A 26,065-nucleotide genomic window follows, 5' to 3' on the forward strand; every position below is an offset into this window, starting at 1 on the left:
TGACATACAATTTTCGTTTATCTACCTAGTTTGAAAATTTCCACGGAATACTCACCATGCTGCTTGGCCAGCACCTGCAACAGCGGCGGAATGAGAAAGTCCCGATTCCAAATCGTACTGGGCCAAGGCGTCAGCGGTATCTGCCGGGTGTCAAGTTCGATCATATTCGGTCGCTTCTTTGTCTTGGCATGCGGTTTCACCGTCAGCGGAGTTCGACTCACCCGATGGCCGCCACCGTTCGTCACCACTGCCGCCCCCGGAACAGCACCAGCATTGCTATTTTTGTTCTTTTTCAGTTTCGGTCGGCTTTCCGGAGGTTTCACTGGTTTTGCCGTCGGTTTTTCGAAGCGCATCGTCATGCCGTTCGGTTTCTTCGGTTCGTCGCGGGAGTCGGGCCTTAGTCGTACGATTTCCATCTTCGACGCGTGTCGATCATATTTTGGCGCGGGTAAAGGAACCGGCTTACGACTGGGTTCGATTTTTGGTGCTTTCGGAGCAACCGCTTTGGAGGAAGTCGACCCACTGGTGGCCGCCGGTGAGGAAATGCCAAAGGGATGGGCAAAATAGAACATGCAGATCGGTGCCGGGCTCTGGACGGAGGGGAGGAAAGAGAATGGTAAGACAAGATTAGTTTACAGAAATCTATTGCAAGCTATCGAATGTTGGGTTGAGTCATCTGTAGTATTTGTGAATGGAACCATATGGGCGTTTGAAGTGTCTTCTGTGTCGAATCAGAAATGAAGAATGTGCTCCACAGATGAGAGCAATACACTCTATCTGGGTATCGGAACCGCGTTTTATGGGTCATTAGAATGATCGTTAGACTTCTTGCTCGCTGCTCTCGGTAGGGTTCACGCTCCATAAACTCATGAGAATAAGCAGATGATCGGATTCGATATGTCTTAATTATGACTGGCAAATGAAATCATGATTAATTATATGGTTCATTGACTTCGCAATCGCAGTAGCAAATGGACGCGCATATTTGCTGTACTTCTAGACTAGAGGTTCTAGAAGCTTAACTTCCATAACTTTATTATTATAAAAGGGAACAAAGCAATAGTATTTAATAAGTGGACAGTATAATTACGAGCACACTCCGAATTCTGTCGTTGAGTGTAAATATTTAACACCCCGGTCACAATGATTTTTAATAAAATTTATTAACCAGCTAAGCTAAATAATGGGATAATAGCTTGTATGAACAATATAATCTGTTTCGTTGGAAATGAAAAAAATGTAAGGGATGTATGTGTGTGTGTGTGTGTGTGTGTGTGTGTGTGTGTGTGTGTGTGTGTGTGTGTGTGTGTGTGTGTGTGTGTGTGTGTGTGTGTGTGTGTGTGTGTGTGTGTGTGTGTGTGTGTGTGTGTGTGTGTGTGTGTTCTCTATAACTCCCACTGGCCGGCAGTGTTATTATGGAAGAACTCTCTCTACAATGTCGCATTTATGGTCATTGTAGACAGCTTTAGTCCGGGAGTTAGAAAGTGATAGCTCTATTGCAGATCCAGCAACCCATTTCAGAATGTCTGGAGAGTCACGCCCATTCCGAGGTTACTTTCACTTACAATAAACCCCGCATCACCGTTATCAAATGGATATTGGTATTACATACACGCTTCCAGGTTCGATAATACTCTTTTCAAACCTGGCACGTACCTATTTAGTTTATGTTTGTTTAAATTGCAAAATGTATTTTGACTGGTCTCACCATGTTAATTTGATCCTCCAATCCATGGGTTCCGTAATTTTTATTTTCTCTAAGCTTTGCATCTAATTTCGTGATGCACCTTTGTCGTAATACTTCCTTTGACGAACACAAATTTTCTTGCATTGCGATGGTCATCTGGGAGGAGGTTCGCGTCTAGTGCTTTCTTCAGGAACAGCTCGTGGCCACCAACTGCCACCGGTCCAGTCTTAGGCGTATCCAGCGAGGCATCTTTCATATTGCTCGAAATCTCCAACACCGGCGAGAGACCAGCAGCCGAGCAGTTTGGCAAGCGGAAAACTTGTTGATTCACGGCAACGTCGGCCACCGAATCACCACCAAAACTCGTGACGGACACATTATCAACACGTTCCCGGGCTAGTTCACCAACCGGACCGATCTCTCAATAGAACTACACACCAAAAGTGTAGCATCTGAACAAGGAGAACCGGGCTCCTGGGAAGTAATGAAAATTGACACCGAATAATGGAACTGAAGCTGCGTCGTATATTTTGGAGGTTAGATTCAAGGTCAACCGAGTCATTCAAGGCAAACACAGGCAAAACACGATATATCACAAAATGATAACTTTATGAACACTTGAAACTAAATTTCAGAACACAAATGAACAAATTTAATGCCAAAAAGTGTTTAATTTGCTTACGAAAAACACGTAGCAAAATAAAAACACGTCAGCTTTCAAGCGTGGCCTACTGCGATCAATGAAAAAAATGTAAGGGGTGATACTTATATTAAAGGTGGTGAATGGGTGGAGGGCTGGGGTGTAAGATTTTATTTTTTCCAGTACCAATGCTACCGACGCCAGGAAGGCAGCTCCCACACCTGAACCCTACCTATCGACCCATCAACTCATGGACCGAGCGTGCTTCAGAAAATCGCGACGGCACCAACTGGGATTGAACCCAGGACCTTTGGAGTAATACGGTGGTGTAAAATTCTGTGACACTAGCTTTACCCTCAGAGGAGTCTTTTTCTTTCCGTCGATCTTGTTTTCCGTGCTGAGCACCAATGCTACCGACGCCAGGGAGGCAGCTCCCACACCTGGACCCTACCTTTCGACCCATCAACGCATGAACCGGGGACCGACGGCTTTACTTCCCTTCCGAAGGAAGGCGTGACAAGAGTTGTTATGCCTCAGAACATCCCGGCGGCGCCGACTGAGATTGAACCCAGACCTGCTGGGGTGAGAGGTAATCAAAAGGAATAAAATTCAAAATAGACTAAAATGGATTAAATTCTTCATTTACCGTGGCATTTCATAAACGGGATGTGTTCATAGTAAGTAGTAAAAAATTTTTATTTTCTTTGATTGAGGTGTTGCATTTCAAGCGTAACTATTCAAATCGACATATCTGCTTTTGTAAACAATCAATTCCATCGACGATTTGTCTTAACTGCTATCTCACCCACGCAAACAAACATCATCATCAGGTAGAGGAATCTTTCCCCTACTAGCTGGTGTTGTTAGTTTCTGTGAGTGAGCTAGCAGTTGCCACAAATCGTCGATTGAAGTGATTGTTTACAAAATCAGATACGTCGATTTGAAAAGTTCAGTTGATTTGTTGTTACATTTTAATTGATAAAAGGTCGAAGGACAAAAGGTCGAAGGACAAAAGGTCGAAGGACAAAAGGTCGAAGGACAAAAGGTCGAAGGACAAAAGGTCGAAGGACAAAAGGTCGAAGGACAAAAGGTCGAAGGACAAAAGGTCGAAGGACAAAAGGTCGAAGGACAAAAGTTCAAAGGACAAAAGGTCGAAGTACAAAAGGTCGAAGGACAAAAGGTCGAAGGACAAAAGGTCGAAGGACAAAAGGTCGAAGGACAAAAGGTCGAAGGACAAAAGGTCGAAGGACAAAAGGTCGAAGAACAAAAGGTCGAAGGACAAAAGGTCGAAGGACAAAAGGTCGAAGGACAAAAGGTCGAAGGACAAAAGGTCGAAGGACAAAAGGTCGAAGGACAAAAGGCCGAGGACAAAAGGTCGAAGGACAAAAGATCGAATTGAACCTAGAGAGAAAAAAGGTCGAATAGACAAATGTCGAATGGCTTAAGGTCGACTGGACTAAGGTCGAAAGGATAAAGGGTCGAATGAGCATAAGGTCGAATAGACAAAAGATTAAATAGACAAAAGGACGATTTGAACTTAAAGGACAAAAGGTCTAATGGAAAAAATGTCGAATAGACAAAATGTCGAATGTACAAAAGGTCGAAGGGTGCGCACTTCCAGGTATGAGTGCGTGATATTTAAAATACATAGTAATAACTGAAATGCTTTGAAGACAGTTATAATTAGAATTTAAATACTTTTAGCGGCATTGAAAGTAATCAACAAATAACTAATGATTATAACTGTAATGAAAAGTAATTTAAATGTTATGAATAAAATTTTTAAAATTTTGTCAGTAATTTCAGTATTTAATTAAATTCAGAATATGTTTCAAGTAATGAATACAGGAATGGCAAGATTTTCAATATTTGGTCAGCAGGCTGCGTAGAATTGAAAGACTAGTGCGTGCCCTTTACAAAAGGTCGAATGAAAAAAAGGTCAGATGAACTAAAGGTCGAATGGACAAAAGGTCGATTGAACAAAATGTCGAATAAAGTTTAGAGGGACAAAAGGACTATCGAATAAAAGGTAGATCGGACAAAAGATTGATTTTAACAAGTTCAAATGGACAAAAGTTCAAATGGACCAAAGTTCTAAATGGACCAAAGTTCTAAATGAACAAAAACTTGAAGTGGACATAAGTTTAAACAACCAACATCAAAATTTACAAAATATTGTTTAGACAACTTTCGCTCAGAGTGTAAAAGAACTTAAAATAACTACTATGCAATTTCTCCCAAAGAAGAACTCATTATTTAAAGAAAGGATATATTCTATTGGAAGGAGGTTAAACTTAAATTGCAGTAACACGCACAGTAACTATTTGTTATCTTAATTATCCAGTCCACATCGTGCTCTCTTGCCATGTTAGTCTATTTGCTTTTTGCTGAAGGAAGTTTTACCATTCGATGGAAACTAACGATTTTAAATTCGCTCACTACTTGACAAGCGTATTGGTCCCAAGCGAATCGATTAACGTACCCCATTCTAGCCGAAATTCTAGTACTACACTATGTTTGTTTTGTTTCTATATGAAAGTTTGACAGATAAAATGAGGGGTTCGTGGATTTTCCTATGTTTCGAGGGGTGCATTGATTAGCTTGGGACCGAAGAGAGTACCAGAGCTGAGCCAAAAAGTTGAGCACGTTTCTTCGGGACCTTCTGGTCTTAGAGTTAGCTCTATGATTTTACTGCTGCCTAAAGCTACAACCAATTTAAACAACACTTCTCAGTGCTCAATATTACCTGCAAATTGTCTACCTTGTTTGACTATTATTGCTCTTTGTTTGAACATAGACTTGGAAGATTCCTCTTCGACCATTCGGATTCTTATGCTTGGAAGTCGATTAGGAGTAAAATTAAAGAGTTTTTTTTACGTAGGATTTCGTCTTTCGGCAACATATTGGGGGTGCAATTTCAGAAAATCAAATTCAACCGCATTACGAAAAGAGGTCAGGTGCAGAATGTGTAAAGAAGGAGGGACTTCGGTTGTTAATCTAAATGCATATATAGAGGTACCAGACATGTTTTGCACTGCTTTTTTCTTTTTCATTCGTTGCTAGACCGTCTAGCAGTATAGTTCGTTTGTTCGTTCGCTTCGATATCGAGTTTTTTCTAGTTCGTTTTATTGCTACGTTCGCGTCGTGGAAGTGTCGTCATCGACAGGCGCAATTAGACTTGCACTTGCCAATAAACAAAGAAAATGGCGGTGGTGACGCCGGTGAAATTGCGAAAAAGGAGCGGATTCCCCCACTGTTTACCCCGATGAAGGGCATCGCCCAGCTTAAAAATGAGCTGGCAAAACGCAAATTGTTCCCGCTATTCAAAATCTGTAGCGTTGGAACAAAGATCATGTGCTCCAGCCTACAGCAGTACAAATCGGTCGGTGACCTGCTGAAGAACAGTAAAAGATGAACTGGTGAGGCTCGGATTGAAACCAGAGGTAGTCCACCCAATGAATCGACGGCCTATGCCCAATACCAACTATCGTGACCAACTGTTTCTGGTCCACCTCACGAAGGGCTCCACCACCCTTGCTGCGCTCAAGAGCAACATACGTGACCTGTTTCAGGTCATTATCGACTGGGAATATACAAGCCGCAACACCGTGATGTGACCCAATGCACAAGTTGCCTCTCCTTCGGCCATGGCGCGAAGAACTGTCATATGAAACCACGCTGCGACAAGTGTACTATGGCCCACTCGACGGCGACCTGTGCTCAAGCTGATGACACCGACCCGAAGTGCGTGAATTGCGGCGGAACTCACCGTGCCACTACTCGGGACTGCCCCAAGCGAACGGAATTCATCACCATGAGGAAGAAGGTGGCTACTAGCAACCAGCCAGGCCGACATCGAAATAAACGTGCACCACCAGCCATCACGGACGAACAATATCCGGCAATCCATCCTCGTCGTCTGGTCCCATATCTTCCACCGCTACCTCTCAACAACAGTCAACGAACCACCCCCTCAGCTCAGCATCGCCTCACTGCTGCTGCAGCTCTGCCAAATCAAGCTTCTGCCTGTTGACGAATCTCCTGTAAACATCAGAGGAACTAGTAACGCTGGTTGCAGAGGTGATCTGCGCACCTGCAAGACTCGATCTGAACAGCTTCATGCTGCCTTGTCACTCGTCACCAAGTATGGACCGTGAAGCTATAAAAATAGCAAATTGGAACGCTTGCTCACTGACGAACAAGCATAGAGAACTACTCGATTTCCTCAACACCAAGGAGGTCGACATTGCTATCATCACCGAAACGCATTTGAAGCCCGAACTGAACGTATTCCTTCCCAACTTCCGGCTCGTTAGACTTCATCTCACCTGCTCTGGAGGTGGAGGAGTGGCCATCGCTGCAAGACGGAACATCAGTTGCCGGCTGCTACCAAACTTCCAGCTGAAAACAATTGAAGCCATCGGAGTGGAGGTGAGCACATCACTTGGCCCAATCACCATCACTTTATCATCGCTGGCGATCTGAACGCAAAACACCAAGCTTGGGGCAACGGTCGGAGCAATAGAAATGGCATCATCCTCAATGAAGACCTACAAGAGGGCCACTATACCATCTTGGCCCCGGACTCTCCCACCCAGTTGAGTCGGTCTGGGGTCCATGCGACCATCGATATTTTCGTAAGCAACATGGGACACAACGTCTTGCAACCTGTGGCATTCCAGGAGCTGAGTTCGGACCACTACCCGATGGTGGCCGAAGTTGGATCCTCGGTAAACCGATTCGAAGCTTCCCGGTGCAACTACCATCGAGTCAACTGGGTGCAATATCAACACTGCGTCGACACAACCATCGACTACGATGTCCAACCGGGAACATCCGAAGATGTTGACTGGTGTCTACAAACCATCGAGGAGGCGATTTCTCGGGCCAGGGAATAACACGTGCCAGTATCCAAAGCCACTGCTCGTTGTTATGATTATGGTAAAGTGGGATGGTATGCAGTAGCGGAAAAAAAAGAGTTAAAGTTTAAGATTATTTAAGGCAATCCAGGTATAATTGCCGAATAAGTAGTTTAGTATTCAGCCTAACGTTAGATATCAAATATACTAATTTTCCTTCTCAACATAGATAATTAATTCTTCGCTTTGATAATATCATCATCATTACTGTAGATCTCTTAATAAATATCCTAATGAAAGAAGCAACTATGATTTCTTTGATCTAAAACTAAAGGGAATCGAAACATGTTTTTCTCCCTGTTATTACAGAGCAAGAGTGCGTATCGAGATGGAGGTTGATAGAGAAATCAACGATGTAGAGGATCAGTTGCGAAATAATTCGCTGGAGGAAATAGAGTCATGTTCCTCGTCAATCCTCGATTCACCCAGGCGTGATGATGTTGACGATGTTTACGATGATGACGACGATTATGAGGACGGTATTAACGTTACTCTGTTGTCGGTATCTTTTTTTTTTGTTTATTAATTTATTTGATAAGGCTCAACCGAATTAACTTTACAGAGCCGAGGATTCTTGGTTACTTTACAATACATCTTAAAACTATAGTCAAAAGGTACAACACAATAAACACTTTATCTTCCGCTATCCAAAAAGCCTCCTCCATCAGAACTGGAGCCGCTTCCAGTAGTTTCATTGTATGGCAAATTGTTGTACGCCAACGAGGGTCAGAGCGCGTCCATTGCAACAATGGACGCAAAACGTGGTCAGCACTCACACACTCATCACGAAACGGTTGCTTTCCAAAGTCGACGACGCATCGACCGAAAGAACTGCTAATGAAGAACAATGTGGAGGACCACACAATGGTTGCTGCCGAGAAAACAGACGATCGCGTAGCACACATCGAGAGTGGCCTGCTTTTGTCGACAGCCGAGTGAACACTGAGTTGTCGGTATCTGCTGCTGCTAAGTCCCACGAGGAAATTTATGGAAGTAAGAAGATGCGAAAGGAGTTCAATGCTCCTACGGCAGTTGCTGCTGCTATTGATGCTAATGCTGCTACTGCTGCCAATGCTGTTACTGCTGACAATTCTGCTCAGCTCAATTCCAAGGGCCCTGAAACACCCACGGAGGTTGTGACCCTATCCGATAAAAACGCTAAACGCCTCAATGGAGCCGGAAAAAAGAGGTTCAAATACTTGATATCTCATGGTCATAGCCATTATGAGGCTCGGGTACTGGCTGCGAAGCCTTTTAAAGTACCATATTCTGATCCAAACAAGCGTCGTAGAAATGCGGAGCTGAGCGAGTCTAACTCGAGCGAAACCAATCCACCGAAAAGGGTTGCTCTCGATTCTAAAAATGCATCTAGCATCTAGAGGAAATGCATCTCAAGCGAAGTCCTCGGTACAGTCAAGGCTGGACACAGCTAGAAGAGGAGATGTTAGACAATCGTCTACTCCTAAGCAGGCCACTAATGTCTCCAATAAAGCATCTTCTAGCGAGGTATTAAACTCTATCAGGATTGGAATTTTGCCCGATGGTTATCCTCATGTAGAACTTACAACACAACAATTAGTTGCTACCCAAAAGGCAATACTAAGAAAAGTAGCAGAGCAAAGGAAGGAAAAAACCAAAGTTTGGCAATTGCTTTTTCAGACCAGGGCATATGATCATCATTTGTAAAAACCAGGATACGGTTGACTGGTTGAAGGCTACAACTCCCAGCATTAAGCCATGGGAAGAAGCATGCCTCATTGCAATTGAAGAAAAAGACATACCTAGGCCGGAAATTTTACTGGGTTTCTTCCCACGAAGTGTAGAAGACACAAATGAGGATATCCTTGCCTTCGTGGAAAGCCAAAATGAAGGATTAATGGTTGACGCTTGGAAGATCCTTAAAAGATATACAGTTAAACAGTATCACGTTGAACTTGTCTTGACTGTTGATGCTGTTTCCATGGAGACTTTAGAAAAATGCGATTTCACTTTGGATTATAAATTCGGAGTTGCTTATCTAAGAAAAAAATCCTCAAGGAAATCAGGAAATAATGAGGAATCACAACAACTCGGTGGCAAAAAGGAAAACGGCGATTCAGAACAGTCCAATACAAGTTCTAGAATTCACGAAATTTTCGAGGATGCTGAGATGCGTGAGACAAATCAACGAGGTACAGAAGCTAGCGGCATCACTAACAGTGAACCTGATGAAAGCTGCAATGCTACTGCAAATGTTGAGGGATGTTTTCACAATGCTCATGAGTGTCCTCAAGAAAGTAGTGGAACAAAGAATATTGGAAATTCTGCGTTGCCCGCCTTATGCTCCGAATCAAATTCGAGTTTGAATAAAGATGATCGTCTTGGACATCGACCGAAACTAGAATAAAGGCAGTTAGAAATGCCCTTCAAGATATATCAAGCTCACAAAAATGACTGGAACAAGCATTAAGTTTATACAAGAAAACCTTCATCACGCAAAGGCAGTTTCAGCTATTCTCAGCAAAACATTTATCAAAGGAAAACTGGATGTAGCCTTACTTCAAGAGCCTTGGACTTATAAAAGCAGGATCTTAGGAATGCCTACACAACCGTGTAAGTTAATATATGACAATTCTCAGCTCATGCCAAGAGCTGCAATTCTTTTCAATATTAATGCCAAAATTACACCAATTACAGAATTCATCAATAGAGATATTGCTGCAGTTTCACTATAGGTGCCAACGACAAAAGGAAAAACGATGCTCTACGTGGCATCCGAATATTTTCCTGGCGATGTTGAAGATGCACCTCCTCCAGAAGTTGCAGCGTTCGTCTCTCATTGCAGAAACCAAAATAAGGGTTTTATCATCGGATGTGATGCAAACGCCCATCATACGATATGGAGCAGCTCCGGAATCAACAAAAGGGGTGAGTGTCTATTTGATTTCATTTCACAACATAATATTGACATATGTAACAAAGGGAACTCTCCGACATTTGTTAATGCGATAAGGGAAGAAGTTTTGGACCTTACTCTTTGTAGTTCAATACTTTCTGATCGAATAGTAAATTGGCATGTATCAGACGAAATTTCTTTATCTGATCATAAACAAATTATGTTTGAATTTAAGGCTAATGATGTACTGAAGGAGGTTTATAAAGATCCTCGTAAAACAAATTGTGAACTATATAGCACAATTATGAAGAGTCAACATGAACCCATTTTCAATAATATTGATACCATTACAAAGCTAGAAAAAGTTGCCAATGACTTAATAACTAACATGAATCAGGCTTACAATGCCAGTTGTCCTACAAAGGAGCGCTCGACTAATAGAGATGTTTCCTGGTGGAATGATAGATTAGAAAAATTACGGAAAAAAGCTAGGAAACTATTCAACCGTGCAAAATTTACTTCAAACTGGTCTCAATATAAAGAGGCGTTAACTGAATATAACAGAGAAATAAGAAGATTTAAGCGGAAAGATTGGAGACACATGTGTGAAAACATAGAAAACACTCCTGAAACTGCAAGACTTCAAAAAGTTCTCTCAAAAGATCATTCTAACGGTCTTGGAACTCTCAAAAAGACTGACGGACATTTTACTGAAAATTCAAAATAAACTCTGGAACTGATGATGCAAACCCATTATCCACGATCCCTTCCTACTGATGATCAACTACAAAATCATGATTGCATGCAAAATGCCACATCTTCAGACCGTGGTGAACGTGATAGATCTTCCGAAACAAATGTCTCACTATGTGGGCTAGAAATGTCAAATGAAGAGGCTGAAAACTTTGCCATTAGAATATTTACAAACTCAAGAATTGAATGGGCGATAGATTCTTTTAGTTCTTTCAAATCCCCTGGCCCAGATTAAATTTTTCCAGCACATATTCAAAATTGTAAATCTATAATAATTCCTGTTTTAGTTAAATTGTTCAAGTCTAGTTTCTTATTGAGATACATTCCAAAAAAATGGAGACAAGTCCGAGTGGTATTCATACCAAAGGCGAACAAAAGAGATAAATCTTCACCAAAATCATTTAGACCAATAAGCCTGTCATCAATATTTTTGAAATTAATGGAAAAACTCATAGATGAATATGTCAAATCAGAAATACTTCTTAATAAACCATTATGTAAGACACAATTTGCTTACCAGTCAGGCAAGTCAACAATAACAGCTCTTCATACTCTTATTAATAAAATAGAAAAATCCTTTGCGGCTAAGGACATTCTACTAGCAACGTTTCTTGATATTGAAGGTGCATTTGATAATGCATCTTTCACGTCGATGATAAGCGCCATGAGAAATCGTGGTTTTAATAAAAACATAATCAACTGGGTTGTAGAAATGCTATCCAAAAGAGAAATATCAGCTAATCTAGGAGATTCAGTAGTGAAAGTAACAGCTGTAAAAGGCTGTCCTCAAGGAGGTGTTCTTTCTCCCCTTCTGTGGTCCCTAGTTGTTGATGACCTTCTTATAAAACGAAAGCACCAAGGATTCGAAATAATTGGGTTTGCGGATGACATTGTCATTATAGTCCGTGGAAAATTCGATAAAGTTGTTTCCGAAAGAATGCAAAAAGCATTAAAATTCACACTATCGTGGTGCAAAGATGAGGTCAATCCTACAAAAACAACTATTGTACCTTTTACTAAAAGACGTAAAATCTCTATCAATGATCTTAAACTAGGAGACGTAAAGCTGTCACTATCTTTAGAAGTAAAGTTTTTAGGAGTAACTTTAGATAGTAAACTCTGCTGGAACAAACATATTGATCAACAAATAGGAAAAGCAACAAATGCTTTTTGGACCTGCAAAAGAACGTTTGGAAAAAAAATGGGGTCTGAAGCCAAATGTGATACACTGGATATACTCGGCTATAGTTAAACCCAGGATTACCTACGCCTCACTTATATGGTGGCCGAAAACTAAGCAACAAACGGCACAAGTCAAACTAAACAAGCTACAAAGGCTTGCTACTATTTCCATAACTGGAGCAATGCGTAGTACTCCCTCTACAGCCTTGGATGCTTTACTCAATATCCTTCCTCTTCATCAATTTATTCAACTGGATGCAGAGAAAAGTGCTCTAAGGCTCAAACGGTCCATGAATTTCTCCGATGGAGATCTTATTGGACATTTGAGCATTCTAAAAGAGTTTAAGATAAGTCCATAAATATTGATGAACGAAGATTGCATGCTACAGCGACATTATTTCAACCATAATTTCCAAGTTCCTGGTGTGACTCGCGTTGACTGGGATGCAGGAAGACTGAATATTAGTCCTGGATCATTAATCTTTTATACAGATGGCTCGAAACAAGATAATATGGTCGGGACTGGTATTACCGGCCCTGGGGTTAACTTTTCGGTGTCCATGGGAAATTGGCCGACAGTATTTCAAGCTGAAATATATGCCATCTTAGAATGTGCAGCGATTTGCATAAAAAGAAACTATAAAAATGCGAATATATGCATTTGTTCAGATAGTCAAGCGGCGCTGAATGCTTTGAAATCAAAAACTTACACGTCAAAACTGGTGTGGGAATGTACTAAACTATTACAGCAACTGTCCTGTCCAAATACGGTTAACCTTTATTGGGTTCCTGGTCATTGTGGAATCGAAGGAAACGAAAAAGCTGATCAATTGGCAAAAATAGGGTAATCCACGAAATTCATTGGTCCTGAACCATTCTTTGGACTTTCTTTTTGTGCTTTAAAAATGGAGCTAAAACACTGGGAAAAAACAAAGGTACAGTACAACTGGACCAGTACCTTAAATTCTCGGCAATCTAAACGTTTTATAAAGCCGAACGCTTTTCATACACAAAAGTTACTTAATCTTTCAAAAAAAGATTTGAGAACATACACTGGTTTGATAACAGGACACTGTCCTTGTAAATAGCACCTGAAAATCATTGGTAAACTTCATGAAGATAAATGTCGCTTTTGTAACTTAAAGAGTGAAAGCTCTGAACATTTGCTGTGTGACTGTGTTGCACTATTTCATAAACGATGCAGATATCTTGATAAGGGTCTGATGAGACCTTGGGAAATCTGGGCTGCTGCTCCCAATCAGGTAATAAATTTCATAAGGAATGTATTACCTGCTTGGGATGATTGCTTACAACAGTAGTAGTAGTTACTCAAACAATAGTGGCTTACCGCTACGTTATGGCATAAATAAAAAGAGGATACACCACAATAGATCAAAGTAATGGTCGCGGTGGTATTATGTCCCCAACATAGGAAAAAAAAACACTCTGAACGTTGACAGCCCTACCAAAGATCTCATTAGACTCCGTAACACCATTCGTAGGCAGCACCAGCGTACTGGCCTGCCTAACTTGAAGACCAATTTTAATCGATTAACAAAGATCATTCAGGCCAGGATGGTGCACCTCAGAAATAACGATTTTGCTAGTAAGATCCGCTCTCTCCCAGATTGTGCTAAACCCTTCTGGAAACTTACAAAAATTCTTAAAAACAAGCCTTGGCCCATTCCACCACTGACCCCACTGGATCGTCCCGGCGACCCAGTGGTTCATCTGATAACCCTGAAGAGAAGGCTGCCGCGATAGGCCAACACTTCGTCAGCTCGCATAATCTCGGACAAAACATCGTCAGCCCTCATGCATCTGAGGTTGCTGAAAATGCAACCAATCTTCTTCAGATTCCTAACATTTTTCCAGAGGAATCCGAGATTACGGCTGACGAACTGTTGGCCTATATCAAATCATCTAGAAACATGAAGGCCCCAGGTTTCGACAACATCCTGAATCTGGAACTCAAACGCTTGAGTTCCAGATTCTACAACCATCTGGCACTGATTTTTAATCAGTGCCTCAGACTTGGCTACTTCCCCTCGTGTTGGAAGTCAGCTAAAGTCATACCCATCCGGGAACCTGGGAAAGATTCGTCCTCTCCTTCAAGTTATCGACCAATCAGCCTTCTCTCAGGGTTATCAAAACTGTTCGAAAGAGCAGTCTACCACCTGTTACTCGAGGAACAGTTTGGTTTTCGGAAAGGTCGTTCGACCGTCCACCAGCTGACTCGAGTAACAAACATTCTCAGACGGAACAAGTCTGTTTCGAAAACTTCTGCCATGTGGCGTTGTTGGACGTTGAAAAAGCGTTCAACAATGTCTGGTATGATGGCCTGGTGTTCAAATTGCAGCAGTACGGTCTTCCAATCTTCCTAGTGAAGATAATAAACAACTATCTATCAGACATGACGTTCCGAGTCTCTCTTAATGGCATCACATCGGATGCTTTCAACATCGGTGCCGGGGTTCCACAAGGAAGCATCCTTGGCCTCATCCTATTCAACCTGTTCACCTCCGATATGCCGGCTCTCCCTGATGGTGGATCGTTGTGTCTGTTCGCAGATGACACATCCATCGTCTACAAGGGTAGGGTCATCGGAGCTCTGACTGCCACAGTATCACTTATCTTTCCACACTCTAAATCTCCCAGACTTGTTCCGTCGGAGAATAACAAGATCTGCCTGAACGGCACAGTGGTGGAATGGTCCAAAGAGGTCGTATTCCTCGGGCTAACACTAGACCGCAAGCTTCTTTTCAGGGAGCACGTTGACAAAACGAAAACCAAGTGTAACATCTTGATAAGATCGTTGTATCCACTCATCAACAGCTGGTATTTCCCGGCGACTTTACAAATAATTTCAATCAAACAAAATCATCATGCAGAACTAGGATTTTTTTCACTTCATATTTCACAAAATTGCTTTCGAGTGTTATGACATCGTCTCCCGCAAAGTTTACATTTCGACATAGGATTACGTCTCTCGGCAACATATTGGGGATGCAATTAAAAAACAAAAACAAAATCGACCGCGTTATTTACCAAAAGGGTTCAGGTTTTAACCACTTATAACTCTGTCAATAGCGGATGGATTTTAATTCTAAACAAGCCAATCGACTGGTAATTTTTCTTCAAAGCTGCTAAATTGAATATTTTATCAATTTTCAATAGGTCACTATTGAAAATTACACAAATGTCCAACTGTTGAAATGGTTATCAAAATTATCACCTGCAAAAAGTGGTTTCCCTAACATAGTCGCCAAATATTGATACCGAGCACGTAATCCTATGTCAAATCTACGGTCGAGTCTTGGATTCAACCTCTTACTTTTTTTTTCCTATCCCTGTTTGGAACAAATAAAGGGTTAAAAAATCGAAATCTTAAATTAAATTTCAAAATAAAAGCATTCGATTTTGGCAATACTAAATTTTTTGTTGCAAATATCGAACGGGTACTGTATTCTATTCCGAACTGTCCAAAGGCCCAGCCAATCAGAACGGTTGTGTCTTGGGCAGTGATGGGCAACTGAACCAACCGGTGCGCACCGTGTGCTGGTTCGTGTTCAAAAAATACTCCTGTGTTTATGTAAGCGTGTACCCTGGTTCGGTTGAGTTTTAGGCTCTGAACCATTTGGTGGATTATTTTAACTTTTGGTTAAAATTTGACAGATGGAAAGTTATCGATTAACCCTGCTATCCGAGCATGGTTACTTCTGACAGACAAGAAGTTAAATTATGACAACTGTGGCTGGGTTCTTCTTGAAAACCAGTCGATCGACAGCACAGGGATTTTCGAACATAGAGAATAACTTTCGAAATGTAACTTTTAACCACGAGTTAAATTTAACTCGGCAAATGGTTCAGAGCCTTAGTGTACCAGTGTGTTCTAAATCAAAACCGTGTGCCGGTTTTCGAGTTGATTTTCAGAACCGCAGCTTGAAAACCGAAAACCGGTGTGCTAGAATTTTGGTTTTGGTACACGAGACATAAACCGTGTGCAGGGTTCAATTATATGTTACCAAAACCGGGTATACCGTTCTTGGTTCGGAACATTGGCAAGCAGTGATGGAAAAATTCGCGAAAACTCACTATGACTCGCGAACTTTTCCCTTGGTGAACTTCGTGAAATATCGCGAACTTTTCCAACACTGTTGGCAAGAATTAAATAGCAGTGCTCCCAAAAAAGTGAGTAAAATATTTGTACCAAGCGACAGTTATTAATTCAATTGCCAAATATTTTGATGGACAATATTGGTAGCGAAGGAACTAGAAATCATTTTGAAGTCTGACAAATACCCTTCGATATGGGTATTTTTGGAGTCCGCGTGACGCCTATAGTCTGGAAATCGATAACCGATACCTTCTTGAAATCCAGAAGGCGGCATCCTGTTGCAGATAAACTGAGAAATCCTATCCTACCCTTCGATATGGGTATTTCTGGAATCGGGGTGACGTATAAATACCGGAAATCAATGTCTGACGCCATTTTGAAATCCAAGATGGCGACTTACGGTTGTAGGAAAACTGGGAAATACTAGCAAATACCCTTCAATATGGGTATTTTCGGAATCGGGATGACGTATATAGACCGGATATCAATGTCAGACACCATCTTGAAATCCAATATGGCGGCTTCTGGGTATAGAAAAACTGGGAAATAATGTCAAATACCCTTCAATATGGGTATTTTCGGAATCGGGGTGATGTCTAGAGACTGGAAATCAATTTCTGACGCCATTTTGAAATCCAAGATGGCGGCTTACGGTTGTAGGAAAACTGGGAAATACTAGCAAATACCCTTCAATATGGGTATTTTCGGAATCGGGATGACGTATATAGACCGGATATCAATGTCAGACACCATCTTGAAATCCAATATGGCGGCTTCTGGGTATAGAAAAACTGGGAAATAATGTCAAATACCCTTCAATATGGGTATTTTCGGAATCGGGGTGATGTCTAGAGACTGGAAATCAATTTCTGACGCCATTTTGAAATCCAAGATGGTGGCTTCTGGTTGTAGAAAAACTGGGAAATACTGTCAAATACCCTTCAATATGGGTATTTTTGGTATCGGGATGACGTATAAAGACCGGAAATCATTGCTAGACACCATCTTGAAATCCAAGATGGCGGCTTCCGGTTGTAGGAAAACTGGAAAATACTAGCAAATACTCTTCAATATGGGTATTTTCGGAATGGGGATGACCAATTTAGACCGAATATCAATGTCAGACACCATCTTGAAATCCAATATGGCAACTTCGGGTTATAGGAAAACTGAGAAATAGTAGCAAATACCCTTCAATATGGGTATTTTTGGAATCAGGATGAGGTTTATAGAACGGATATCAATGTCAGACACCATCTTGAAATCCAAGATGGCGGCTTCCGGTTATAGAAAAACTGGGAAATAATGTCAAATATCTTTCAATATGGGTATTTTTGGAATCGGGGTGATGTCTAGAGAGTGGAAATCAGTGTCAGACGCCATTTTTAAATCCAATATGGCGGCTTCCGGTTTTAGAAAAACTGGGAAATAATGCCAAATATCCTTTACTATGGGTATTTTTGGAATCAGGATGACGTATACATACCCGAAATCAATGTCTGACGGCATCTTGAAATCCAAGATGGCGGCTTCCGGTTATAGAAAAACTGGAAAATAATGTCAAATATCTTTCAATGTGGGTATTTTTTGAATCGGGATGACATATAAAGACCAGAAATCAATGTCTGACGCTATCTTGAAATCCAAGATGGCGGCTTCTGGTTGTAGAAAAACTGGGAAATACTAGCAAATACCCTTCAATATGGGTATTTTTGGAATCGTGATGACGTATAAAGACCGGAAATCAATGTCTGACCCCATCTTGAACCAAGAAGACGTGTAGATGCCGAAAATGAATGTCCGTTGCCGTTTTGGAATCTAATATGGTGGCCATTGGGTTGAAAAAAAGTGTCAAAAACCCTACAATATGGGTATTTTTGAAATAGGGACGACGTGTAGATGCCGAAAATTGATGTCCGAAGCCATTATGGAATCCCCGATGCTGACCATATCGTATAATATTTTACACTTTTTCTAAAACAGGTGGTCACCATCTTGCATTCAAAAATGGCGTTGTACATCGATATTCGGCCTACACGCGTCATTTCTGAGGTGATAACACCCATATTGTAAGGTATTTCACAAGTTTTTAAAAGCCAATGCCTGCCATCTTGGAATCCAATAAGATGTTGGACATCGATTTTCAGCCTCTATACATCGTCTCCTACACACTTAGATTTTTTTGACGATATTAGCACCATCGAGTAGATCAGCATTTCACTGGATCTCAGTGAAAACTTGCCGAGATTGAGCTGAAAAACGGGAATTTTGCTGAGGTCTTCGCTAACAAACAGAAATTTCTCGGTAAAAAATCTAAACGCTTATCCGAAAATACCTATATTGTAGGGTATTTGACACATTTTGAAACCAATGGCTTCCAACTTGGGTTCCAAAATTGTGTCGGACATCGATTTTCGGCATCTACCGGCCACCCCCGAAAATACCCATATTGTAGAATATTTCCCACTTTTTATGAATACGGAAGCCACGATCAATTAGGCTTCTGGATATCATCCCGATTCAAAAAATACGAAAAATGATGGGTATTTAACAATATTTCCCAATTTTTAGTAAATTGCAAGCTGCCATCTAGGATTTCAAAATGGTGTCCGATATAAACTTCCGGCCTCTAGACATCATCCTGATTCCTAAAATACCCATATGGATGATTACATATTTGCTATCAAACATGCCTATTCTAAACATAACCTGTTCGAAGTACTCCGGACACTATCCGGAGGGAAAAATAATGGATAATATACAAGTTAAAATTATCCGGATAATTTTATCTTGAATATTATCCGGAGGAAAAAAATGTGGATAGGGATATACTACGTTCATTTATATCCACTGGATAGGTCTATCCGGATAATTATATTAACAATGCCTATCTGGATAATTTTGAAGCCTACATGTTTTTAAAAAACTTTTATTTTCGATAATCTGTATTGCCCATTTTGCACCAAAGAACACCCTTGCGCTAAAAATTATCCCTCAATGTTGAATCAATAGAACTTTGATAATTTTAACTTTTATTTTTTAGAGCATGAATTTTGAGGAAATATTTTTACCGCAACAGTCTACTCTGGTGCGAAATCCGCAATCATTAATCTTATTACATTTATAGGAATTGTTTACACTGAATTTTTTAAAACATGTGATACCAGTGACTTGGTTGTGGGATGCATGCACAGCAAAAAATAAATTTTAATATTGCATCCAAGAGTTGTCAGTTTATGTAGTCTACTTTGCTTGACGAAATAAATAAATAAATAAATAAATGAATAGAATGCACTTCAATCACGTAGAAAATTTCATGTAATGTTTATGGCCACAAAAATAAACAAATGCAGTAAAAGCAGCGTAATGTCAGTTCATATTGAAGGATATTTGGCATTATTTCCCAGTTTTTCTATAAAGGGAAGCCGCCATCTTGGATTTAAAAATGGCGTCAGACATTGGTTTCCGGTATATATACGTTATCCTGATTCCAAAAATACCCATAATGGAGGATATTTGGCATTATTTCCCAGTTTTTATCTATATATATGCGTCATCCTGATTCCAAAAATACCCATATTGAATTATTTTTGGCATTATTTCCCAGCTTTTAATGTTTTTATATAACCGGAAGCCGCCATCTTGGATTTCAAAATAGTGTCAGACATTGATTTCCGGTCTCAAGACGTCATCCTGATTCCAAAAATAGACATATTAAAGGATATTTGGCTTTATATCCCAGCTTTCCTACAACCGGAAGCCGCCATCTTGGATTTCAAAATGGCGTCAGACATTGATTTCCGGTATTTATAAGTCATTCTGATTCCAAAAATACCCATATTGAATGATATTTGGCATTATTTCCCAGTTTTAATATAACCGGAAGCCGCCATCTTGGATTTCAAAATGGCTGCAGACATTGATTTCCGGTCTCAAGACGTCACCCTGATTCCGCAAATACCCATTTTGAAAGGTATTTGACAGGTGTTTAAAGGTGTTTAAAGTTTTTTTTTTAACCGGAAGCCGCTATCTTGGATTTCAAGGTGGCGTTGGTTGACGATTTCCGATCTCCACGTCACACCGATTCTGGAAATACCCACATTGCGTAATACATCATTTGAATTCACAGTTTTTCTGTACCGTTCCGATTCAAATTTCGGACGATTCAAATTTCGGACACTTTCATTTTTAATTAAATATTACATCCAGTTAGAAACAAAGTAATAATGTTAGATGATCGTGGAGGGCACTAGTCAAAAAAATTTAAAATTTACAAGACATGTGGATCATATTCGACCGAGATAATCAACTTTTAAAAGTGTCCGAAATTCGAGTTTAAGTGTCCGAAATTTGAATCGGCACGGTATTCAAAAACCGCTATTTCTACTTGACACTGCATAATATTATTCATCAAATACAATTTCTGTTTAGTTATCTGCCATCACTGGCAATTCTGAATAATGCGCACCACGCACATAAACACACAACAGTACCGGATCGGTTCTTGAATTCAAAACATCATCGTTGTGAACACAGAACACCAGTACTGGAAAATCAGAACCGCACCGTGTGCAGCGAACTGGTGAACACGGTGCGGTGTTACTTGAAACTACCAAACCGAACCGACAGCAGCTTCATACACTCGGTACAACAGATCAGCACATTGGTTATGCTTTAGAAAACCGTACCGGTGCTGTACCGGTGTTTTGCCCATCACTGGTCTTGGCCAACATAGCATTTTATGGCAGTGAATTCTGTCGGAAATTTTGTAGTCTAGTCTACACATACAACAGTGAATTCTGTCGGAAATTTTCAATCAAAAACTGGGCAGAATTAATCATAGCAATCGCCAAGAATTATATGCTGAAGCTCATGAACACCGTCAAAAATTTACTCGTTGGGCTTTATCTAAGTTCTAAGATAAAACTTAAGGTATAGAGAACATGATCGTATGAAAAAAGTGTAAGTTCCTTGGACAAAAAAAAATGCATTTATATTAGTATCCGTACTTATACTTTCTAAGACACCCTATATAAAGAAAGTATAGATGATTACGCTTACCTGCAATATCCTGTATACAGTAGTTGCTGTCGAGCTCCCTTCTCTGCCTTCCGCTTTCATCGTGTTTGATTTTTATTAACCCTTTTTTTTTACTTAAAAAAAAGAACACACTGCGAATAATTTAGCCACTTCTCTAAAACTTTCTGCACAGTATCACTTATCCATTTTTTTCTAAATTAGATACCATACCATTCATACTTCATATCTTAGCCGCAAATTCCGAACTTTGTCGAGGTCATTCACACTTGTCACTATCAACTGAAAATTCGAGCCTCAGTTGTTTGCTCCACTTATTCTCCATTGGGGTATTAATCGATTCACTTGTCAATCTTCTGACACCTTGTTTACACTCTGGTGACTCCTATCAACGGGTTTGAAGGTATTATTTTAACACACTTATATCTCATATCCACGAGAAAGAGCTTCCTGCAAACCGATGTTCTGTTTCTCACATTCTCTACTAAATAATATCGGTAACTAACTTTCCCAGTTCCGGAATGCCACCAACATGCATCATCGTTGAGACGGTAGTGAAACCCATTTGGCACCACTGAAGGTAAATACTCGCAGTTGTTTAATCAATGTTTACCCCGTAACGGAATCATCCCCAGTGCGAACCAGTCGTATCGAAGGTAACACCCACGCTTTTGGTTTTTTTTTTTTAATTCTGGATCGTTGTAGTTTTTGGCTGTGCCTCAATGAATCCAAAGAGATTTACACCAAAACAACAAAACTACAAACTGGGTCAAGTGATGTAGGGGAAATCATTCCACTTTCGGTCCTATGAACTTTTCCCCGAAAATAGTATGTTGGGTTCGTCCCTAGACTGATTCCCCCCCCCCCCCCCCCCCCGCTGGCTTCGTCGAAACGTTCGCGACGAAACAAACATGCACAATTTTTGGCGGTCTCGCACACGGCGAAATTGGCATTAAAAAATGTATAACAATCACAGAACGAAGAGGCAGTCACGCTATTTCCGCTTTTGTCTGTGCAAGTGCATTCTGAATGGTTGATTGAATTCCTTGAATCTTTCACGATCGAGGACATTGTTGTTTTCGATTTGGTTCTCAAGGTTTCTGATGATCGTAAATTTCTTCTGAATGGGGAAAGTTTGGATGAACTGCTCCGTGATGGAGTGCCATTCCTTGAAGGTGTATTGTCACGTTAAGAAACGCTTAACGAATATTATGGCTTGAGTTTCAGTTAATGTTGTTCTTTTAGAAGACACTTTCCGGTTCATGAAAAAAAAAACATTTACCACCCGACGAATGTCCAGAAGTTGTAATCGATTGAAGGTAGCTGTGAAAACCGATAGCCATCATATATCAATTTAGTTGCCCGATTTCTCTTCGCTAATCGGTTTTATGTGTGCTCTCTTCGAATGATTGCCTCGCTGTAATGGTATTACCAGACAGTTTCGGTATCTACGTGTAATTCACTCCAACGAGGTATAAATAACGTTCCGTTGTCGCTCCGGTGTCCATAGTAATGCAACAACATTGTGGTTGTTATTTTTTCGATTTAGGAAAATTTCGACTCATTTGGGGGAAAGGATAATAGCAGGTCTTGTTAACCCAATTCGGAAGAGATGACAATATTATCAATATATCGCTGGGAAGGACGGAAACTGTTTTGCATCTGTTGGTTTTAAAAATTGAGGATTAATCATTTTGTCATCATTTTTGTCCACAGAGATGGCGCTGTTCCGCTGGTAGGAAGTGATAAAAATCCCCATATAGAAATTGAGAGAAGTGGGAATAATTCGCTTTCGGTGCATATCCGGTCAAAAAAAAAGTGAACGGCAACCTAAAGAAACTAATCAGGGTCTTTGTAGTTCAGTTTTTCCCGGAAATTATTGTTAAACAAGCTACAATTAAATAAAAATGATTTTCCCCATACAGTTTTACCTGATCTACTCCCAGAGAGCCAAAAAATTCAAATTTGAGAGAGAACATTTGCTCTCACGACCTCAATCTCTCAACATGCCATGTATTATCTTGACAGTCGATTTGTGATTTCCCTTTAACAGATTACAAAATAGAGTACCTGACAGTACAAAACAGTTTTTTTTTTTTTTTTTTAGTTTAAATGATCTTTATTTTAGTTTAACTTGGACGATTACCATATAAATTTTTACTAAGTGATTTAATTGCTTTCTTCATCTTTAGGTATGGGCAAAATTCAAAATTTGTTTTACAGAATTAGTCCTAGACTTAGTACACGGTCGACCACCTTGGTGGGATTGGTTTGTTTTGTTTTTAGAATTTGAAGAGAAACTACTTAATACTACTATTTACAGCTTAAAACTAACCTACTCTACTATATACACTTAACCTACTATGTACAAATTGCTTATTAAAGCATGTTCAGAAAGATTGCATTTTTGAATAAATTTAGTTGTCATATCATCAATTTTGAAATCTACTTTGGGAATTTCTGCCTCTTGATGGAGGTCTGCTATTCTTGTGTCGAATGGACGATCTAGGATCATCCTCAACACTCTATTCTGTGCAACGTGGATTTTGTTCCTGTGGGTCTGAGCGCACGATTCCCACACCGGGGCGGCATAGAAGATCGTGGGGGCTATGATCTGTTTGTAAACAGCCAGTTTGTTTTGCCTTGAGAGGCGGGATCTGCGGCAAATGAGCGGATACAAACACCTAACCAAGGCGGAGCACTTAACTAGGGTTTTCTCTATGTGCGAGCGGAACAGGAGCTTCTCATCGAACAACATCCCGAGATAAGTAACATCAGTGGACCACTCGACCCTTGTACCATCCATTATTACGGTACAGGAGGGAGACGGTTTAAGTTTTGGTGATTGTCTGTGAAGGAACATGATCGCTTGGGTTTTCGAGGCGTTGATTTTGATTTTCCACGTGGTGGCATAATCAGTAAAGGTGTCAAGGCATCGTTGGAGCTTGTTCGTAATTTCACGAGGCATCCTACCCTTGACGGCTATCGCGGTGTCATCTGCAAACAGAAAGAACACGCAACCGTCTCCTAGAGGAGGGATGTCCGACGTGTAGATGCTGTAAAGCAGTGGTCCCAGCAGACTCCCTTGCGGAACACCTGCTGGGATCGGAAATTGTCCCGAAAGGGAACTATTCAACGACACCCTGAACGACCTTTGCTGGAGATAGTTACGGGTGATTTTCACAAGGTATGGTGGAAAGTTGGAGTTACAAAGCTTGTATATAAGTCCGTCGTGCCAGACATTGTCAAACGCCTTTTCGACGTCTAACAAGGCCATGGCTGTGGACTTGGATACAGCTTTGTTACTTCGGATGTTATTCATCACCCGCACTAGCTGATGATTGGTGGAATGCCCCTTGCGGAACCCGAACTGTTCCGGAAGAAGAATGTCATGTTCCTCCACAAACTTGTTTAGTCGGCTGAGGATCAATTTTTCGAACAGCTTGCTCAGCGCTGAGAGCAGGCTAATCGGTCTGTAGCTTGACGGTAGTGAAGGGTCTTTCCCAGGTTTGCGGATCGGGATGATTTTTGCCACCTTCCAGATGCTTGGAAAGTAGTGCAGCTCCAAGCATCTGTTGAGGATGGCAGCCAGCAGCGAGTGCACCCTCGCGCTGAGATTTTTCAACTCTAGGTTGAATATTCCGTCAAACCCGGGAGCCTTCATGTTCGTACTGTGTTTCAGCGCTGAGCAAATTTGTTCCTCTGTAATCCGTTCTTCTGGAGGGACGGCACAAGGGGAGGCATCTAACGTCTGGACGCACTGCACAACCTGGTTCTCGAGTGGACTTGGGATTGTAGAGCCAAGCAAATGCGACTGGGCAATGTGCTCCCCAATTGCATTGGCCTTCTCTTCGTTGGTGATAAGCCGTTCGTCATTGACTCTAAGTGGTGGAATGGGCTTGGGGTGAGACTTCAGCACCTTGGCAACCTTCCAGAATGGTCTGGAACGGTCGTCCAGGTTCTGAACGAGCCGCCCGAAGCTCTCGTTCCGGATTGAGACCATTCTGGAAGCGATCTGCCGATTCAGATCGACCATTTCGTATTTACGCTGCAGATCCCCAGTCCGCTGAAACTGGCGTCTACGAACATTTCTGAGCCGAATCAAGAGTTTGGTGTGGGAATCAATTGCTTGAAACTTACCCCTCACAGGAACTCGTCGAACGCACTCTTCGTCAGCCACGGATATGGCTTGATGGAGACTCTCCAGGGCCCGGTCGATGTCCTCCACTGTGTCGAGCGGTGGGTTGTCGTCGATGTGGCGGTCGACCACGCGTCGAAACTGGACCCAGTTGACTCGATGGTAGTCCTTCCGCTGGCACGGTGCAGGGGCCATGTTGTAGCCCAGCTCGGTCAGCACCGGTTGGTGGTCCGAACTCAGGTCGTTGACGGCAACCGGCTTGGCTAATCTGGTGTTTGCCAAGAACAGGTCCAGCGTCGATGGGTTGCCCGTCGGTGATGTGAAGGTTGGTTCGTCCGGAAACCAGACGGAATAGAGACCATGCTGGGAATGGTCGAATAGCAGGCGGCCGTTCTGGTTCTGCTGGTAGTTCCGCCAGGCCTCGTGCCGGGCGTTCAGGTCCCCTCCGATTACAAAGCGGGCATTGGTGTGGGTTATGATGGCAAGGTCGTTCTTGAACTGCTGTGCTGTACCATTGCTAACGGTACATTGCCGGGGGCAGTAGACAACGATGAACCGGACGTTTCCGGTCGATGTTTCCACCTCAACGCCGACGGCCTCGATGATGGAAGTGCGGTAGTGGGGTAGGGTGCAGTACTTGATGCCTTTCTTGATGATGACCGCGACACCGCCCCCCCTGGAGCTGGTGCGATCAAGCCGGACAATGCTGTGGTCGGG

The 26,065-nt window shown here is 41.5% G+C and overlaps 1 protein-coding gene across 9 annotated transcripts in view; it reads right to left on the reverse strand.

The window, feature by feature from the left end:
* LOC135717437 (uncharacterized) overlaps positions 1–21,323 on the reverse strand; it is a 340,543-nt gene extending 319,220 nt beyond the window's left edge. For 8 of the 9 annotated variants that reach the window (XM_065239563.1, XM_065239555.1, XM_065239549.1 and 5 more), the window contains exons 1-2: positions 21,235–21,323; positions 56–590 (exon numbers count right to left, since the gene is read on the reverse strand). In XM_065239563.1, coding sequence (XP_065095635.1) covers positions 56–590; positions 21,235–21,294 — 595 coding nt within the window. In that variant the 5' untranslated portion in view covers positions 21,295–21,323. The remainder of the gene's footprint in view (positions 1–55; positions 591–21,234) is intronic. The other variant, XM_065239583.1, reaches the window with a different exon arrangement.
* Between the last annotated feature and the right edge of the window lie 4,742 nt (positions 21,324–26,065).

The sequence above is a fragment of the Ochlerotatus camptorhynchus genome, unplaced genomic scaffold (assembly GCF_037179485.1).
Source record: "Ochlerotatus camptorhynchus isolate MF236.1 unplaced genomic scaffold, CSIRO-AGI_Acam_v1.1 ptg000006l, whole genome shotgun sequence".
NCBI lineage: Eukaryota > Metazoa > Arthropoda > Insecta > Diptera > Culicidae > Ochlerotatus > Ochlerotatus camptorhynchus.